At 45.6% G+C, this 16468-nt stretch overlaps 1 protein-coding gene across 1 annotated transcript; it reads right to left on the reverse strand.

The window, feature by feature from the left end:
• Positions 1 to 7631: 7631 nt before the first annotated feature.
• Znf408 (zinc finger protein 408) lies at positions 7632 to 16465 on the reverse strand. The gene is given in 6 exon segments (XM_041637613.1): positions 7632 to 7771; positions 7774 to 9183; positions 14166 to 14425; positions 14572 to 14633; positions 15497 to 15774; positions 16046 to 16465. Coding segments are annotated over 6 exon segments (2160 nt in total). The 5' UTR covers positions 16074 to 16465; the 3' UTR covers positions 7632 to 7649.
• Positions 16466 to 16468: the final 3 nt, after the last annotated feature.

Genomic DNA, 16468 nt, shown 5'->3' on the forward strand with positions numbered 1-16468 from the left:
TTCTCTTTCTTAGCATTGTCTTTTTGTGATTTGGGTATCAGGGTAATTGTAACCTCATAAAAAGAGTTTGGCAATGTTCCCTCTGTTTCTATTATGTGGAATAATGTGAGGAGTATTGGTATTAGTTCTTCTTTGAAAGTCTTGTAGAATTCTGAGCTGAAACTATCTGGTCCTGGGTTGTTTTTTTTTGTTTTTTTGTTTTTGTTTTTTTTTTTTTTGATGGGAGACTTTTGATGACTGTTCCTATTTCTTCAGCAGTTATAGGTCTGTTTAATTTGCTTATCTGATCTTGATTTAATTTGGTAAGTGATATTTGTCCAGAAAGTTGTCCGTTTCCCTTAAGTTTTCCAATTTTTGTGGAGTACAAGTTTTCAAAATATGACCTGAGATCCTGTGCCTTTTGGTTACTTTGGATAAAGGTTTGTCTGTTTTGTTGATTTTCTCAAAGAACCAACTCTTTGCCTCATTGATTCTTTGTTTTGTTTTCTTTGTTTCTATTTTGTTGATTTCAGCTCTCACTTTGATTATTTCCTACCATCTAGTTCTCTTAGGTGAGTTTGCTTTTTTTTGTTCTAAAGTTTTCAAATGTTCTGTTAATTCACTAGTGTGGTATTTTTCCAGCTTCTTTATGTAGGCATTTAATGCTATGAACTTGCTTCTTAACACTGCTTTCATTGTGTCCCATAAATTGGGTATGTTGTGTCATTTTATTGAATTTTAGGAAGTCTTTAATTTCCCCCTTTATTTCTTCCTTGACCTCAACATTGATGATTCAGGTGAGCATTGTTTAATTTCCATGTGTTTGTGGGTTTTCTGGAATTAGTATTGCTGTTGACTTCTAGTTTTAAAGCATGGTGATCTAATAAGGTACATTGGGTTATTCTGATTTTTTGTATTTGTTGAGGTTTGTTTTGTTACCGAGTATGTGGTCAATTTTTGAGAAGGTTCCATGAGGTGCTGAGAAGAAGGTATATTCTTTTCTGTTTGGATGGAATATTCTATAGATGTCTGTAAAGTCCATTTGAGTCCTAACATCTGTTAGTTCTCTTATTCTCTGTTCATTTTTTGTCTGATTGACCTGTCCAGTGGTGAGAGGGGAGTGTTGAAGTCTCCCACTATTAGTGCAAGGTTTAATATATGATTTAAGCTTTAGAAGTGTTTTTTTGACATATGAGGTTGCCCTTGTATTTGGGGCATAGATGTTCAGTATTGAAATTTCCTCTTGGGCTGGAGAGATGGCTCAGTGGTTAGAGCATTGCCTGCTCTTCCCGAGGTCCTGAGTTCGAGTCCCGGCAACCACATGGTGGCTCCATCTGTCATGAGATCTGGCGCCCTCCTCTGATGTGTGGGCATCCATGGAGGCAGAAAGTTGTATACAGAATAAATAAATATATCTTTAAAAAAATATGAAATTTCCTCTTGATGAATTTTTCCTGTGACTTATATGAAATGTCCTTCTTTGTCTCTTTTGACTGATTTTAGCTTGAAGTCTATTTTGTTAGATATTAGGATAGCTACACCTGCTTGTTTCTTAGACCCATTGGATTGCTATATTTTTTCCAACCTTTTACTCTGAGACAATGTCTGTCTTTGAGGTTGAGATGTGTTTCTTTCTTTCTTTTTATTTATTTATTTATTTATTTATTTTATTTTTCGAGACAGGGTTTCTCCGTAGCTTTTGGTGCCTGTCCTGGAACTAGCTCTTGTAGACCAGTCTGGCCTCAAACTCCCAGGGATCCGCCTGCCTCTGCCTCCCGAGTGCTGGGATTAAAGGCGTGTGCCACCACCGCCCGGCTGAGATGTGTTTCTTGTATGTAGAAGAGGGATGGATTCTGTTTTCATATTCAATCTGTTTTCCTGTGCCTTTTTATTGGTGAGTTGAGTCCATTTACATTAAGGAATATTAATGACCAGTGTTGCTATCTCCTGTTCATTTAGTTTTCATCGTTGGTGATGTTAATTTGTGCATTTTTTTATTCTTCGGGATTTGCTGTAATGAGATCATCAGTTGTGTGTGTGTGTGTGTGTGTGTGTGTGTGTGTGTGTGTGTGTTTGGTGTAGCCAACTACCTTGGGTTAGAGTTTTTCTTCTAGTATTTTGTTTAGGGCTGGGTTTGTGGCTAGGTATTGGTGAAATCTAGATTTGTCATAGAATATCTTGTTTTGTCCTTCTATGGTTATTGACAGTTTTGCTGGGTGTAGTAATCTGGGCTGGCATCCATGGTCTCTTAATGTCTGCATAATGCTTGACCATGACCTTCTGGCTTTCATTGTCTCCACTGAGAAGTCAGAAGTAATTCAGATAGGCCTGCCTTTATATGTTACTTAGCCTTTTTCCTTTGCAGCTCTTAATATTCAGTCTTTACTCCGTACGTTTAGTGTTTTGATTATTATGTGGTGAGAGGACTTTTTTTTGGATCCAGTCTATTTGATGTTCTGTAAGCTTCTTGTATCTTCATAGGCATATCTTTCTTTAGGTAGGGAAAGTTTTCTTCCATGATTTTGTGAAATAAATTTTCTGTGCCTTTGAGTTGAACTTCTCCTTCTTCTATACATATTATTCTAAGATTTGGCCTTTTTTATGTTGTCCCATATTTTATGGATAATTTGGGTTAAGCTTCTGTTAGATTTAATGTTTTCTTTAACTAGTGATCTATTTCCTCTATTGTATCTTCAGTGCTTGAGATTTTCTCTTCCATTTCTTGTATTCTGTTGTTCATGCTTGCATTTGTGGTTCCTGATCTTTTTCTCATGATTTCTGTTTCTGTAATTCCTTTGGCTTGTGTTTTATTTTTTCCATCTCAGTTTTCAAGTCCTCAATAGTTTCTTTTATATGTTTGATTTCTTTTTCTTGGTTTTCTTTAAGTGATTTGCTAATATCTTCCAATTTTTTGTTTTTTTTTTCCCTCCATTTCTTTAAAGGAATCTTTAAGAATTTCAAACATTCTCTTGAGGTTATTTTTTAGATCATTTTCTTCTGGTTCATCTATATTTGGTTGTTTAGGTCTTGCTTTTGTAGGTCTTACTGGTATTGTGTTGCTCTTTGTGGTGTAGCATGTGATCTTACCTTTTCTACTCATCTTTTCCTCTAATAGGTGTGGTTGGGGCTGTCTGAGATTCTCTTGAATAAACTTCTATGTGCCAGTGAATCCAAAGCTCAGATAGTTGTTCCTCGTGGTGCAGTCAGTGTCACAGTTCTAGTTACCTGTTGGTTATTCCTGTTCCTGGAGGTAGCTCAGAGCTCCTATATTTTGGTCTGCTCCCTTGGAGTTTGCTTTCTCAGGCCTACTTTGAACTAGGTTGCTGGCTTTGATCTATTTCTGTAAATCTTGGTCTGGATCTTCTTCTGCAGAAGTAGCTGGCTTGGAGTTGGACCTGTTCTGGTGGAGATCGCAGACTCTGAGTCAGGTCATTGGCTCAATCCTGGTTTGCCAGTGTCCCAGGACTGGGTTGGCTCCCAGGACTGGATTTGCTCCTGACCTCTGCTCCTGGTGGAACTTGTTTCTATTCATTTCTTTATTACAGCATAACAGCCTTTGCTCCTCCTTCTGATCCTTTCATTCCCCTTTCATAATTAATAAGTCTTCTGTCGGGGGGTGGAGAGATGGCTCAGTGGTTAAGAGTATTGCCTGCTCTTCCAAAGGTCCTGAGTTCAATTCCCAGCAACCACATGGTGGCTCACAACCATCTGTAATGAGGTCTGGTGCCCTCTTCTGGCCTGCAGGCATACAAGCAAACAGAATAATGTATACCTAATAAATAAATAAATATTTAAAAAAAATAAGTCTTCTGTCATGAGTTGGGAGCTGGCTGTCGGGTCAGGAAAGACTTGCTACAGTAACACTTATGCAGAGTGCATATGTGAATCCCATGGAGGCTACTTGGTTTCAGTTCAGTCTGTGAGTCCCTATGGGCCCTGGTTAGTTGATTCTGTGGATTTTCTTGTAGTATCCTTGACCCCTCTGGCTCTTACAATTCTTCCTCCCCATCTTCTTCAGGATTCCCTGAGGTCTTCCTAATGTTTAACTGTGGATCTCTGCATCTGTTTCCATCATTTGCTGGATGAATAACTGAGCTAGGCAACAATCTATGGGCATAGCAGAATACCATTAGGAATCATTTCACTGATTTCTTTTTTGTTCAGTCATGTTTGGTCCATTTGTAGGGGGATGGGGGTTTCCAGACAAGGTTTCTCTGTGTAGCCTTGACTGTCCTAAAACTTACTCTGCAGAACAGACTGGCCTTGAACTCAGGTCTGTCTGCCTCTACCTTCTATGTGCTGGGATTAAAGGCATGCACCACCACCATCCAGTTTGTGTTTGGTTCTATACACCACATTATTAAGAATTACTTGATGGGCTGGAGAGATGGCTCAGTGGTTAAGAGCATTGCCTGTTCTTCCAAAGGTCCTGAGTTCAATTCCCAGCAACCACATGGTGGCTCACAACCATCTGTAAAGAGGTCTGCTGCCCTCTTCTGGCCTGCAGGCATGCACACAGACAGAATATTGTATGCATAATAAATAAATATTTAAAAAAAAAAAAAAAAAAAAAAGAATTACTTGACACTAACGGTCTGTCTTTCTAAGGATGGACATTGCCATTCCTGTGAGCTGCGGAGCACTAGGCATCCGAAGGCTGTGTTCAGTCCTGGCTCTGTACTGACAGACCTCATGACCTTGGCATTTCCCGTCCCATTTCCTCACCTCTAAGCTTGGACAGTCTCACTGTGCCCGTGATAAGCAGCAGAACTGACTCCCAAACCCCAGGGTGTCAAGAGTGCTGGCTTTGTTCTGACCTCACTCTATCAGCCTGAACAGAGAAAGTTCTCCGCCTGTGTGTGTAGGAGAAGGAGTAGAAAGGGTTCTATGTGTAGGTCTGGGAATGTTCCTGATGGGTGGACGGCCTCAATCGTCCAAAGAATTACCCCTAACTGCAAGTTCAGTAAGGAGTAGAGCGCCTCCAGGATACCAAATAGCACGGGCAGAGACTGCCGCATGGCTGCCTGGGGTGAGATGCACTCTGGGATATTGTGTGAAATTTCGATTGCATTCTGACAATAAAGTTTGCTTTGAGTCAGAGGGCAATAGTTGACTAGAACTGAGTTCAGATGGGAGATAGGAAATAGTAAGGTAGGGCTGAGAGAGGGTAGGGGAATGGAGGAGATAGGAGGTCACTGGTGGCTTCTCCGCCACTTTTCTGATCATTCAGTTTCTTACCCTGATATATATAAGAAACTCCCAATTTTTTATTGATGAAGAATAATTAGATAAACACATCATTTGGCACCCAATGTGGTCCACGAAACCGTGAGATAGCTTCTCAACCCTGACTTTGCAGCCCTGGAGCCTCCACCACCACCAGCTGGTTTTCTCTTTCTTGCCCCAGGCCCTCTGAGCAAGTCAGGGATTTTCCTGTTTCAACCTCTCTACAACAGGTTCCAGCTGCCGCCCAGACTCCACAGGTGCCAGGCTCCAGAGTTTGCCTCCCAGGACGGCTGGCTCTGCCTCCAGGCAGTGCCCACCATACACACTGCTCCCACAGTTCCCGGGTCAGCTTTGCAGATGGCTGGCTCCTCCTACCCATTGGTTGCATGCTTCCCAAGGATACCCCACCCCCCACCCCGCTGCTACAACGGGTCAGGCTCTGCTCACAGCAGCGGCAGCTGCCCTCAGCTAGGCTGTGCACCACCTGTCTCTGCCCAGTTGCGCTGCACAGCAACAGTCAGCCTCACACGTCACTGCCATCGTCAGCAGACCTGGTTAGACAAATGGAAATTCTTAAGGGGGGAATTAGTTAAAAATAGGAAATATTACATCCTTAGTCATTAGAGAAATGCAACTCAAAACAATTCTGAGATTCCATCTTACACCTGTAAGAATGGCCAAGATCAAAAACACTGATGACAACTTATGCTGGAGAGGTTGTGGGGAAAAGGGAACACTTCTGCATTGCTGGTGGGAATGCAAGCTGGTACAGCCCCTTTGGATATCACTGTGGCGATTTCTCAGAAAATTGGGAAACAACCTTCTTCAAGACCCAGCAATACCACTTTTGGGTATATATCCAAAGGATGCTCAATCATGCCACAAGAACATGTGCTCAACTATGTTCATAGCAGCATTGTTTGTCATAGCCAGAACCTGGAAACAACCTAAACGCCCTTCGACTGAAGAATGGATAAGGAAAATGTGGTACATTTATACAATTGAGTACTACACAGTAGAAGAAAAATAACGACAGCTTGAATTTTGCAGGAAAATAGATGGAGCTAGAAAATATCAGTTTGATGAGGTAACCCAGACACAGAAAGACAGTTATCACAAGTACTCACTCATAAGTGGTTTTTAAACATAAAGAAAACCAGCCCACAAATCACAATCCCAGAGAACCTAGACAACAATAAGAACCCTAAGAGAGACTTACATGTATCTATTCTACATGGGAAGTAGAAAAAGGCAGGACCTTCTGAGTAAATTGGGAGCATGGGGACCTTGGGAGAGGATTGAAGGGGAGAGGAGGGACAGGGAGGGGAGAAGAGAAAAAAGTAGAGCTCAATAAATATCAATAAAAAAATTTTAAAAAAAGAAAAGAAAAACGTTTTTTTTACTTTCCTGTACATGATTTCAGGTTTTAGTCTCCATTAGTTTTTTGCAGTGAACCATGAACATGCCTAATAGTGACCTTTGAAGTCCCCATAAGGAGGGGGCCCCACAATGAAATTCCTCCAAGACTCTGATAACACCACTAAGCTGAAAAACATCACCTAAAGATTGGCTTTGGATTACATACTGTTCAGAACAATTTTGAGGTGACTACCTGAGATGATTCAGCCTACCAGACTATATTCCACCATCATACTAACAATCAATAGGGAGGCCCTTTATGCAGTCCACAACAGCCTCAAACTTGAAGCAATCTTTCTGCCTTCTTGAGTAGTGAAATCTGCAGTGTGCACCAGGCCCACCCGTTTGTTCCCTCCCCAACATCTCACATCCATGTCATGCCTCATACTTTCCCTGTGGGCAGGCCAAGCCTATGGAAGTGCACAAATCCACCCAACCCATGACCCACACTGTTTATTGCCTTCAGCTTTCACAGCCCTTAGACCGGTGGCTCTCAGCCTTCCTACCCACACTTTATATATATAATGTTCTGCCTCCATGTATGCCTGCACACTGGAAGAGGGCACCAGATCTCATTACAGATGGTTGTGAGCCACCATGTGGTTGCTGGGAACTGAACTCAGGACATCTGGAAGAGGAGCAGGTGCTCTTAACCTCTGAGCCATCTCTCCAGTGCCCACATTTCAACCTTTTAGAGCTGTGGTGACCCCTAACCATAAAATCCTTTTTATTGCTATTTTATCATAACTGTAAATTTGCTACATCTATGAATTTTAAGTATGTGATTTACAATAGTCTTATTAGGCCTAAGTATGTGAAAGGGGTCATGACCCACAGCTTGGGAACCCCTCTTTTAGATGCCGTGAAAAGCAGTCAAAACTAACTAAAACCTAAACTCCAGAGGACGTGTGACATGTGGTTTGATAGCTGAGCTTTCCCAACCCTAAGAGCCAGTCAACTTGGTTCCTGCATCTAGAGGAGACCCAAAGAGAATGACATACAGACACAATCTGCTACAACAGTATTTATGGAGAGCTCTTGTACGGGTGGGAGTGGACACGAGGAAGGTGTCTGGTGCCTGCCTCTACCTCCACCACCACCTCGGCCCAGCCACTAAAGCCCATATCCTCGTGGGTCAGCACGAGGCTGGCCCCTCGGGTACTACAGAGCACTTTTGCTGGTTCTCAGGGATGCTGACCTCCACAACACCCCCACTTGGGGGCACTTCCTGTTGGCTGAACACGTCCAGCTGCTCTGGCTCACTTTTTAGGAGCACGGAGGTGGACTCAGAGGCAGCGGGAGGCAGAAAAGGGCTGGAGGAAACCCCATGCTGGTGACTGAGCTGGTGCCGCTTGAGGCTTTGAGGGAGGGCATAGCCCATGCCACAGATAGGGCATTTGTAGGGCTTATCTGTCATGTGAGACTTGAGGTGACGGCGGAGCTTGGTGGCCAGTGTGTAAGCTCGGTCACATTGGGGGCACTGAAAGGGCCTCTCGCCTGAGTGGAGGCGCTCATGAGCACGCAGTGTATGTGGGTCTCGGAGGGCCTTCCCACACACTGGGCACAGGTAGGCCTCACCAGTGTGGGAGATGAGATGGCGTCGCAGCTCGGGAAGCTGGGGGAAAGTACTGGCACAGTGTGGGCATTGGTAAGGACGCTCCCCTGTGTGCAGCCTCAAGTGTCCTCGGAGGTTGCCCCGCTGGCGGAATGCTCGGCCACAGTGTGGGCACAGGAAGGGTTTTTCCCCAGTGTGGAGCCTCATGTGGTTCCGCAGTGAACCCTGGGTGGCCAAGAGCCGCCCACACACTGGGCATGGGCACGGGGAAGGGGCATCTGGCATCTGGTGGGTCTTCTGGTGTAGCCGCAGGGAAGGCCGGCGAGCAAAGGCTTTGCCACACAGCTCACAAACGAAGGGTCGGGCACCTGAATGGACCAGCTGATGCTCTCTGAGGTCCCTGCGGGTACCATAAGCCTTGTCACACTGTGAGCAAGGGAAGGGCCTCGCCCCTCGATGGCCCAGCATGTGGGCTTTGAAGCTTTCCCCGGAGCTGTAACTCTTGCCACACTCGGTGCACAGGAAGGGCTTGTGGTCCGTGTGCACAAATGCATGTTTCCTGAGGTGGCACAGCTGCAGGAATGCCTTCCCACACTCCCCACACCGGTATCGTCGCCCCTGCTTTGAGGAGTCTCCTACCGGGTCAGGAGGGCTACACTGCAGTACAGGGAAGCTAGGGAGCTGGGTTCTGGGCTCTGAGATCTGCACTGTGAACAGGCATCCACTGCTGAGGACATGGAACTTCTCGGCTGGGAAGGTTTGCACCTGGGTCCCTCTGGGAGTTAATAAACTGGTGTCCTTGCTCTCTGGGCTCTTCTGGGCAGCTGAGATGCCCTGAGGTTCAGGTGGTGTCTGTGGCAGGCCATCTTTATCCATGCTGTCATCTTGAAGCAACAGGCCAAGGGGCGGGCTATCCTTGAGAGGCTGATCTCGGATTTGGGCCACGGGTTCAGAACTTACCATGTTTTCTCCTTGGATACTATGGAGTGACTCATGACCAGGATCTGAGGAAAAGGATGGGGTTCAAGGGTCAGCCAAGCTTGGTAGCAAATAGTATTTATTACTGGGGAATTACATACTCCACGTTTTCTTTTGCTGGGCCAGCACCTAGTCTTCGGTGGAAAAACCTACAAATGTATCTTCCCTGGACCAGGAGCTACTCTTTCTCTTTCCTGTCCAGTCTCAAACACTTCTAGGGAAGCCCATCTGGTTAATCTCTAGAGAAAGGCCACTCCAGAGTAAGGGCCTTTTCTTCTCCACTGGAGACACTACATGGGATTGGACCCTCACATCTCCCGGCCTGAGTTCATATGTAAAATGAAAAACCTGCCCCAGCTCTGGGATACAACACAAGAGTAGAAGGATACTGTTTGGGAAGATGAAGGAGACCAGGACTAGGAAACAGTAGGAAGCAAGGTGAGGCTGGAGGGATGACTGAGCAGTGAAGAACACTGCTTTTCCAGGGGACTAGGATTCCACTCTCATCACCAGCAAGGTTGCTAACAACCACCTGTAAGTCTAGTTCCTATGGGATCCAGCACCCTCTTCTGGACTCCTCAAGCATGATACAATGTGGTACACAGACTTAGGCAAAATACCCATGCACAAAGTACCCATGAAATAAAAATGTCCTATTCAATGCAATCCCCATCAAAATCCCATCAAAATTCTTCACAGATCTGGAGAAGACAATAATCAACTTTATATGGAAAAACAAAAACCCCAGGATAGCCAAAACAATCTTATACAATAAAGGATTGTCTGGAGGCATTACCATCCCTGACTTCAAACTCTATTACAGAGCTACAATATTGAAAACAGCTTGGTATTGGCATAAAAACAGAGAAGTCGACCAATGGAATCGAATAGAAGACCCTGACTTTAACCCACAAACCTATGAACACCTGATTTTCGATAAAGGAGCTAAAAGTATACAATGGAAAAAAGAGAGCATCTTCAACAAATTGTGCTGGCAAAACTGGATGTCAACCTGTAGAAGAATGAAAATAGATCCATATCTATCACCATGCACAAAACTCAAGTCCAAATGGATTAAAGACCTCAATATCAGTCTGAACACACTGAACCTGATAGAAGAGAAAGTGGGAAGTACTCTACAACACATGGGCACAGGAGACCACTTCCTACGTATAACCCCAGCAGCACAGACATTAAGGGCCTCATTGAATAAATGGGACCTCCTGAGACTGAGAAGCTTCTGTAAAGCAAAGGACACTGTCACTAAGACAAAAAGGCAACCCACTGACTGGGAGAAGATCTTCACCAACCCCGCAACAGACAAAGGTCTGATCTCCAAAATATATAAAGAACTCAAGAAACTAGACCGCAAAAGGCTAATCAACCCAATTATAAAATGGGGCACTGAGCTGAACAGAGAATTCTCAACAGAAGAAGTTCAAATGGCCAAAAGACACTTAAGGTCATGCTCAACTTCCTTAGCGATCAGGGAAATGCAAATCAAGACAACTTTAAGATACCATCTTACACCTGTCAGAATGGCTAAAATAAAAAACACCAATGATAGCCTTTTCTGGAGAGGTTGTGGAGAAAGGGGTACACTCATCCATTGCTGGTGGGAATGCAAACTTGTGCAACCACTCTGGAAAGCAGTGTGGCGGTTTCTCAGGAAATTCGGGATCAACCTACCCTGGACCCAGCAATACCACTCTTGGGAATATACCCAAGAGAGGCCCTATCATACAACAAAAGTATATGCTCAACTATTTCATAGCAGCATTGTTTGTAATAGCCAGAACCTGGAAACAACCTAGATGTCCTTCAATGGAAGAATGAATGAAGAAAGTATGGAATATATACATATTAGAGTACTACTCAGCAGTAAAAAAACAATGACTTCTTGAATTTTGCATACAAATGGATGGAAATAGAAAACACTATTCTGAGTGAGGTAAGCCAGACCCAAAAAGAGGAACATGGGATGTACTCACTCATATTTGGTTTCTAGCCATAAATAAAGGACATTGAGCCTATAATTCGTGATCCTAGAAAAGCTAAATAAGAAGGTGAACCCAAAGAAAAACATATAGGCATCCTCCTGAATATTAACCTTTATCAGGTGATGAAAGGAGACAGAGACAGAGACCCACATTGGAGCACCGGACTGAAATCTCAAGGTCCAAATCAGGAGCAGAAGGAGAGAGAGCACGAGCAAGGAACTCAGGACCACGAGGGGTGTACCCACACACTGAGACAATGGGGATGTTCTATCGGGAACTCACCAAGGACAGCTGGCTTGGGTCTGAAAAAGCATGGGATAAAACCGGACTCGCTGAACATAGCGGACAATGAGGACTACTGAGAACTCAAGAACAATGGCAATGGGTTTTTGATCCTACTGCATGTACTGGCTTTGAAGGAGCCTAGGCAGTTTGGATGCTCACCTTACTAGACCTGGATGGAGGTGGGTGATCCTTGGACTTCCCACAGGTCAGGGAACCCTGATTGCTATTCGGGCTGATGAGGGAAGGGGACTTGATCGGGGGAGGGGGAGGGAAATGGGAGGCAGTGGCGGGGAGGAGGCAGAAATCTTTAATAAATAAATAAATTAAAAAAAAAAGAAAATATGGGAAAGAAAAAAAAAGAAATAAAAATGTCCTAACAATGACTAGGCAGTGGTGGCACACACCTTTAATCCCAGCACTCAGGAGGCAGAGGCAGACGGATCTTTGTGAGTTCGAGGTCAGTCAGTCTGGTCTACAGAGTGAGTTCCAGGACAGCTAGGGCTACACAGAGAAACCCTGTCTCAACCACCCCCCAAAAAACAAAATAGCCATGAGAAATTTTAGTTTTTAAATGTATAACAATGCCAAGAAACAAATAAATGAGAAGCTTTGTATAGTTTCCTAACTTCATCAATAAAACCACATCATTCCAGGAAACTTCCTTCCTTTCTTTCTTTGTGGAGGGCTATTTTTGAGACTGAGGGTGTCAGGTCCCCTGGAACTGGAGTTACAGACCATTGTGAGCTGCCATGTGGGTGCTGGGGATTGAACCTGGGTCCTCTGAAAGAGCAGCCAGTGCTCTTAACTGCTGAAGAATCTTTCCAGGCGCTACCATTCAGTTTTGAGTTTTTATATATTCTAGATATTAGCTCTTTATTAGATAGTTAGCAAATATTTTCCAATCCCATGACTAGTCTTTGAAATATTCTTTGTAGTGTAAGTTACCCACAAATTATTTAATTTATTTATTCATTTATTTATTTATTTTCAAGTTTTTCAAGACAGGGTCTCTCTGTGTAACAACCCTGTCTGTCTGTCCTGGACTTGGTTTTGTAGACCAGGCTGGTCTTGAACTCACTGAGCTCCAGGAGCCTTTGCCTCCTAAGAGCTGGGATTAAAGGTGTGTGCCACCATTTTTTTTGCTGATGTGGTATCCTTCTCTCCCCTCCCTGCCCCCCAATAGAGGGTTTCTCTGTGTAGCCCTGGCTGTCCTGGGACTCACTTGGTAGACCAGGTTGGTCTCGAACTCTGATCTGCCTGTCTGCCTCCAGAGTGCTGGGATTAAAGTCGTGCACATACTGCCCAGCTCCAAGAAACTCTAAAGAAGACACAAAAATCTGTACATTGCAAGGAAGAATTACCATGTTCCAACTGAAAGCATAAAATGACAGTTTACAGCCCCAAACTATGTCGATTGTCCACAAACTCCTAGGCCAGTGAGCTACCTCAGTGGCTATTGCTTACTGCCTACTGCTGTGACCTGAGTTTGACCCTCAAGTCCTTCACTGGTGGAAAGAGAGAACCCAAAGCCTAAAAGTTGTCTTCTTAACCGAGCCCTCAAGGGTGAGGTAAGCATACCTCACGCCTTTAATTCCAGCACTTGGGAGGAAGAGGCAGGCAGATCTCTGTGAGTTCGAGGCCAGCTTGGTCTCTAAGAGCTAGTTCCAGGACAGGCTCCAAAGCCACAGAGAAACCTTGTCTTGAACCCCCCCTCCCCCCCCCCCCCAAAAAAGAAAGAAAGTTGTCCCCTGACCTGAATAGCTAGGCACTGTGGCAACTCTGCATGCTCACACACACGCAAATACATGTAAACGACAAAACCAAAACCATTATGCCCTCAAGGCCCTCACACAACCCTACGTTCTACTTTCTAATATCATGCTGCCCCCAGGCCTCCATGTATGCAGGACTCTGCCACTGAGTCGCATCCTAGGCCTATTTAAAATCAGAGCTTTTTTTCTTCTTACTGGGGGCTGAACTTGATTGCTTGATCATGAGGGGCAAGTGCACTATCATGGACCTATATCCTTAGCCCTTGGCCACATCCTTTTACCAGGTTTTCTTTCCTTTTCCCTTTTCTCTTTCTCTTTTGGGAGACCTAGAGATTGAGCACAGTGCCTCTCACATGGCACAAGCATTCTACCACAGAGCCACACTTCAAGGCCACTGTGATTTTACTGTTGTCCTTTACTAGGCTGAGACACACACTGTCTTTCCTATCACAAACAGTTTTGTGACAGTCTGGGAGTGGGCATTTAAACATGGCTTTGTGTATGTGTGGAAACCTGCAGACCTATGTCAGGTGGCCTCCTAAGCTGGTGCTCAGCCCAGAGCCCCAGGGAATACCTGTTTTAGCTGTTGGTCCCTTCTCACCTAACATTTAGTTTTACAGACATGTGTGCTTTTTAAAATATGCACATTGGGGTTCTGCCTGCATGTGAGTCCGTGTGAGGACGCCACATCCCCTGGAACTGGAGTTACAGGAAGTTGTGAACTGCCAGGTGGGTTCTGGGCAGAGTAGCCACAGTGGCTGGCACTCTTACCCGCTGAGCCAGTTCTCCAGGCCCCACAATCAGCTTTTCCACGGATGCTGGGACCCCAAGTTTGGCTCTCATGATTGTACATAAGGACTTTCCTAACTTAGCCGTGTCCAGCCCTTGGCGTCTGCAGCCCAAAGGACCTTGACCAACATGACCTTGAACAGGGGTGTACTGAGCACACACCTGCCCAAGACTCTGCTGCATCTTGTCGGGGGAAGGCCACTTCTTCTTGTCTAGCAGACTCCTCTTCTGCCATCACCACTGCAGTTGCTTCTTCCTCTAGCCTGGGGCGCATGACACTTAGGTTCTTGGAGGGAGACTGCGGGCACAGCAGCAACTCAGAGCCTGGGAACACAATCTGGTACACCTGCAGGTGAAGCTTCCCATTGATCCAGACCAAGGACACGTTTCCATCACTCTGCAGGCCAGCTTGTTGCACCAAGCTGCAAAACAGAGCAAGAGCTGGCTCAACAGGTCCTCTTCCCCAAGTCTTTGGAAGGACACACAGGAAAGGACCCCTGGGAGACAACTAGAATTGGCTTCAGGTTCTAGCCCAAGTTTAGTGTGTACGCACATTTGTATAACTTACCTGACCCAAGCTGAACTCTGCTTCCAGGTACATATGGCTCCCCACCAGCCTAGTGACAGTTCCTGGAATAAGATAATGAAAGGTCTTTTTTTTTTTTTTTTTTTTTTTTTTTTGCTTTTTCGAGACTGGGTTTCTCTGTGGCTTTGGAGCCTGTCCTGGAACTAGCTCTGTAGACCAGGCTGGTCTCGAACTCACAGAGATCCACCTGCCTCTGCCTCCCGAGTGCTGGGATTAAAGGCGTGCGCCACCATCGCCCGGTCTTTCGTAATCCTTTTGGGGGCGGAGAGCAAGGGGTGAGGGGATTAACAACGTGCGCCACCACGCTCAGCGAAAAGCAACAATCGTTTTAAACTAAACAATCCTTACTACCACCCTTTACTCGCATCATTTCCTCCATTTTTCCAAATCACGTTTGTAACAGCCGCTGCTTTCTTTTACAGGCCAGTAACATGAGGCATGTCACTTCGCTAACTAGTTGACGAAGCTCAAATCTGATCCTGGTAACTTTAGCTTCTGACCTTTGTCACTGTGGGCACCTTAGGAGTTCGGCTCACAACCTTTTGCATTTCCATTCTTCAGTTACTGCATCTTAGGTAAAGTAAGGCAGTGAAGGGACAAAAACGACTTCCCAGGCTTTATTTGTTTTTTTTGTTTTTGTTTTTGTTTTTTTTGGTTTTTCGAGACAGAGTTTCTCTGTGGCTTTGGAGCCTGTCCTGGAACTAGCTCTGTAGACCAGGCTGGTCTCGAACTCACAGAGATCCGCCTGCCTCTGCCTCCCGAGTGCTGGGATTAAAGGCGTGCGCCACCATCGCCCGGCTTCCCAGGCTTTAAATATCATGCTTCTAACGAACTGGAAGAGCTGTTCGGATGTGTCTCACCCTCCCCCAAATTTTCAGACCGGAGACGACGTCCTATTCTTCAATACCTCTTCGTGCGGTGGCTTCACTCCCTCGCCCTTCTCTTCCAAGCCGGAGTCCACTTCCAGAGGTCCCCAATGCAGTCCGAGCTGCAGGGGCTCTCCGACACACCAGACCCCTAAGTGGTGTTTCCTGGCGCGGGAGGGGCCCAAGGCCAAGCCCTGGGGGAGGCTCCTGAGAGCAAGTATGGCACGTCTCGTGCCAGGTGGCAAGTCTTTGAGGCCCTGAGCAAAGCCTTCTCCAGATGGGCTCCATCCTGAGTCCTGGCCCAGGCGCGGCTCGGGGGCTGCAGGGAGATGGGAAGGCAGTGAAAGGAGCGGCCCACGAGGGCGTGGGGTTGGGAAAAGACGCAGGAGGAAAGTGCAAGGTCAGCTATGCCTCAGGAGTCCGAGGGATAAGCAAGGCTCTACCCCAGCTCCTGACAGGGTGTTAAGCCCCAGACTGGAGCAGGATCCCAGGTTCGACAGAAAAAGGAATGTGGGGGAAAGGCGTTGACTAGAAAACGCAGGGGCCATCTAATCCAGGACTGAGGGTCGCAGACATCGCAGGTCACTCACGGAGTGGCAGAGTCTTTCCCAAGAGCATCTCCTTCACCTCCGTCCTGGATCAGAGAGCTCCCGCCAACACCCCTTCGCCGGAAGTGAGCATTTTTGTCCAGGCTCCTCTCGGAAACAGTCCTTCCAAATTTACGCTCAAGAAAATTCAGAACCAAAAAAAGGAAAGAAAGAATCTCGATGGTTTAGCATCAGTGAAGCACAGGACTGGTAGTTTGGAAGTACTAGTTAGACAAAATTCTGTCCGAGAACGATACGAAACTAAGATTTCTGGGGCCCGCTAATTTTCAGTATTTGGAAAAGCGGAACCAATATGTCAACCCGCCCTCCTTAGGGAGCGAGGAGTCGGAAAGTTCTACTGTTTAACCTCTTAGACGGGCATTTTGGCAGGTGACTCTCGGAAGTGGGCGGGACACCTGGAAAGCC

The sequence above is a fragment of the Microtus oregoni genome, unplaced genomic scaffold, assembly GCF_018167655.1.
Source record: "Microtus oregoni isolate MIOR12 unplaced genomic scaffold, Mior012 000053F_ref0000044, whole genome shotgun sequence".
Taxonomy (NCBI): Eukaryota; Metazoa; Chordata; class Mammalia; order Rodentia; family Cricetidae; genus Microtus; species Microtus oregoni.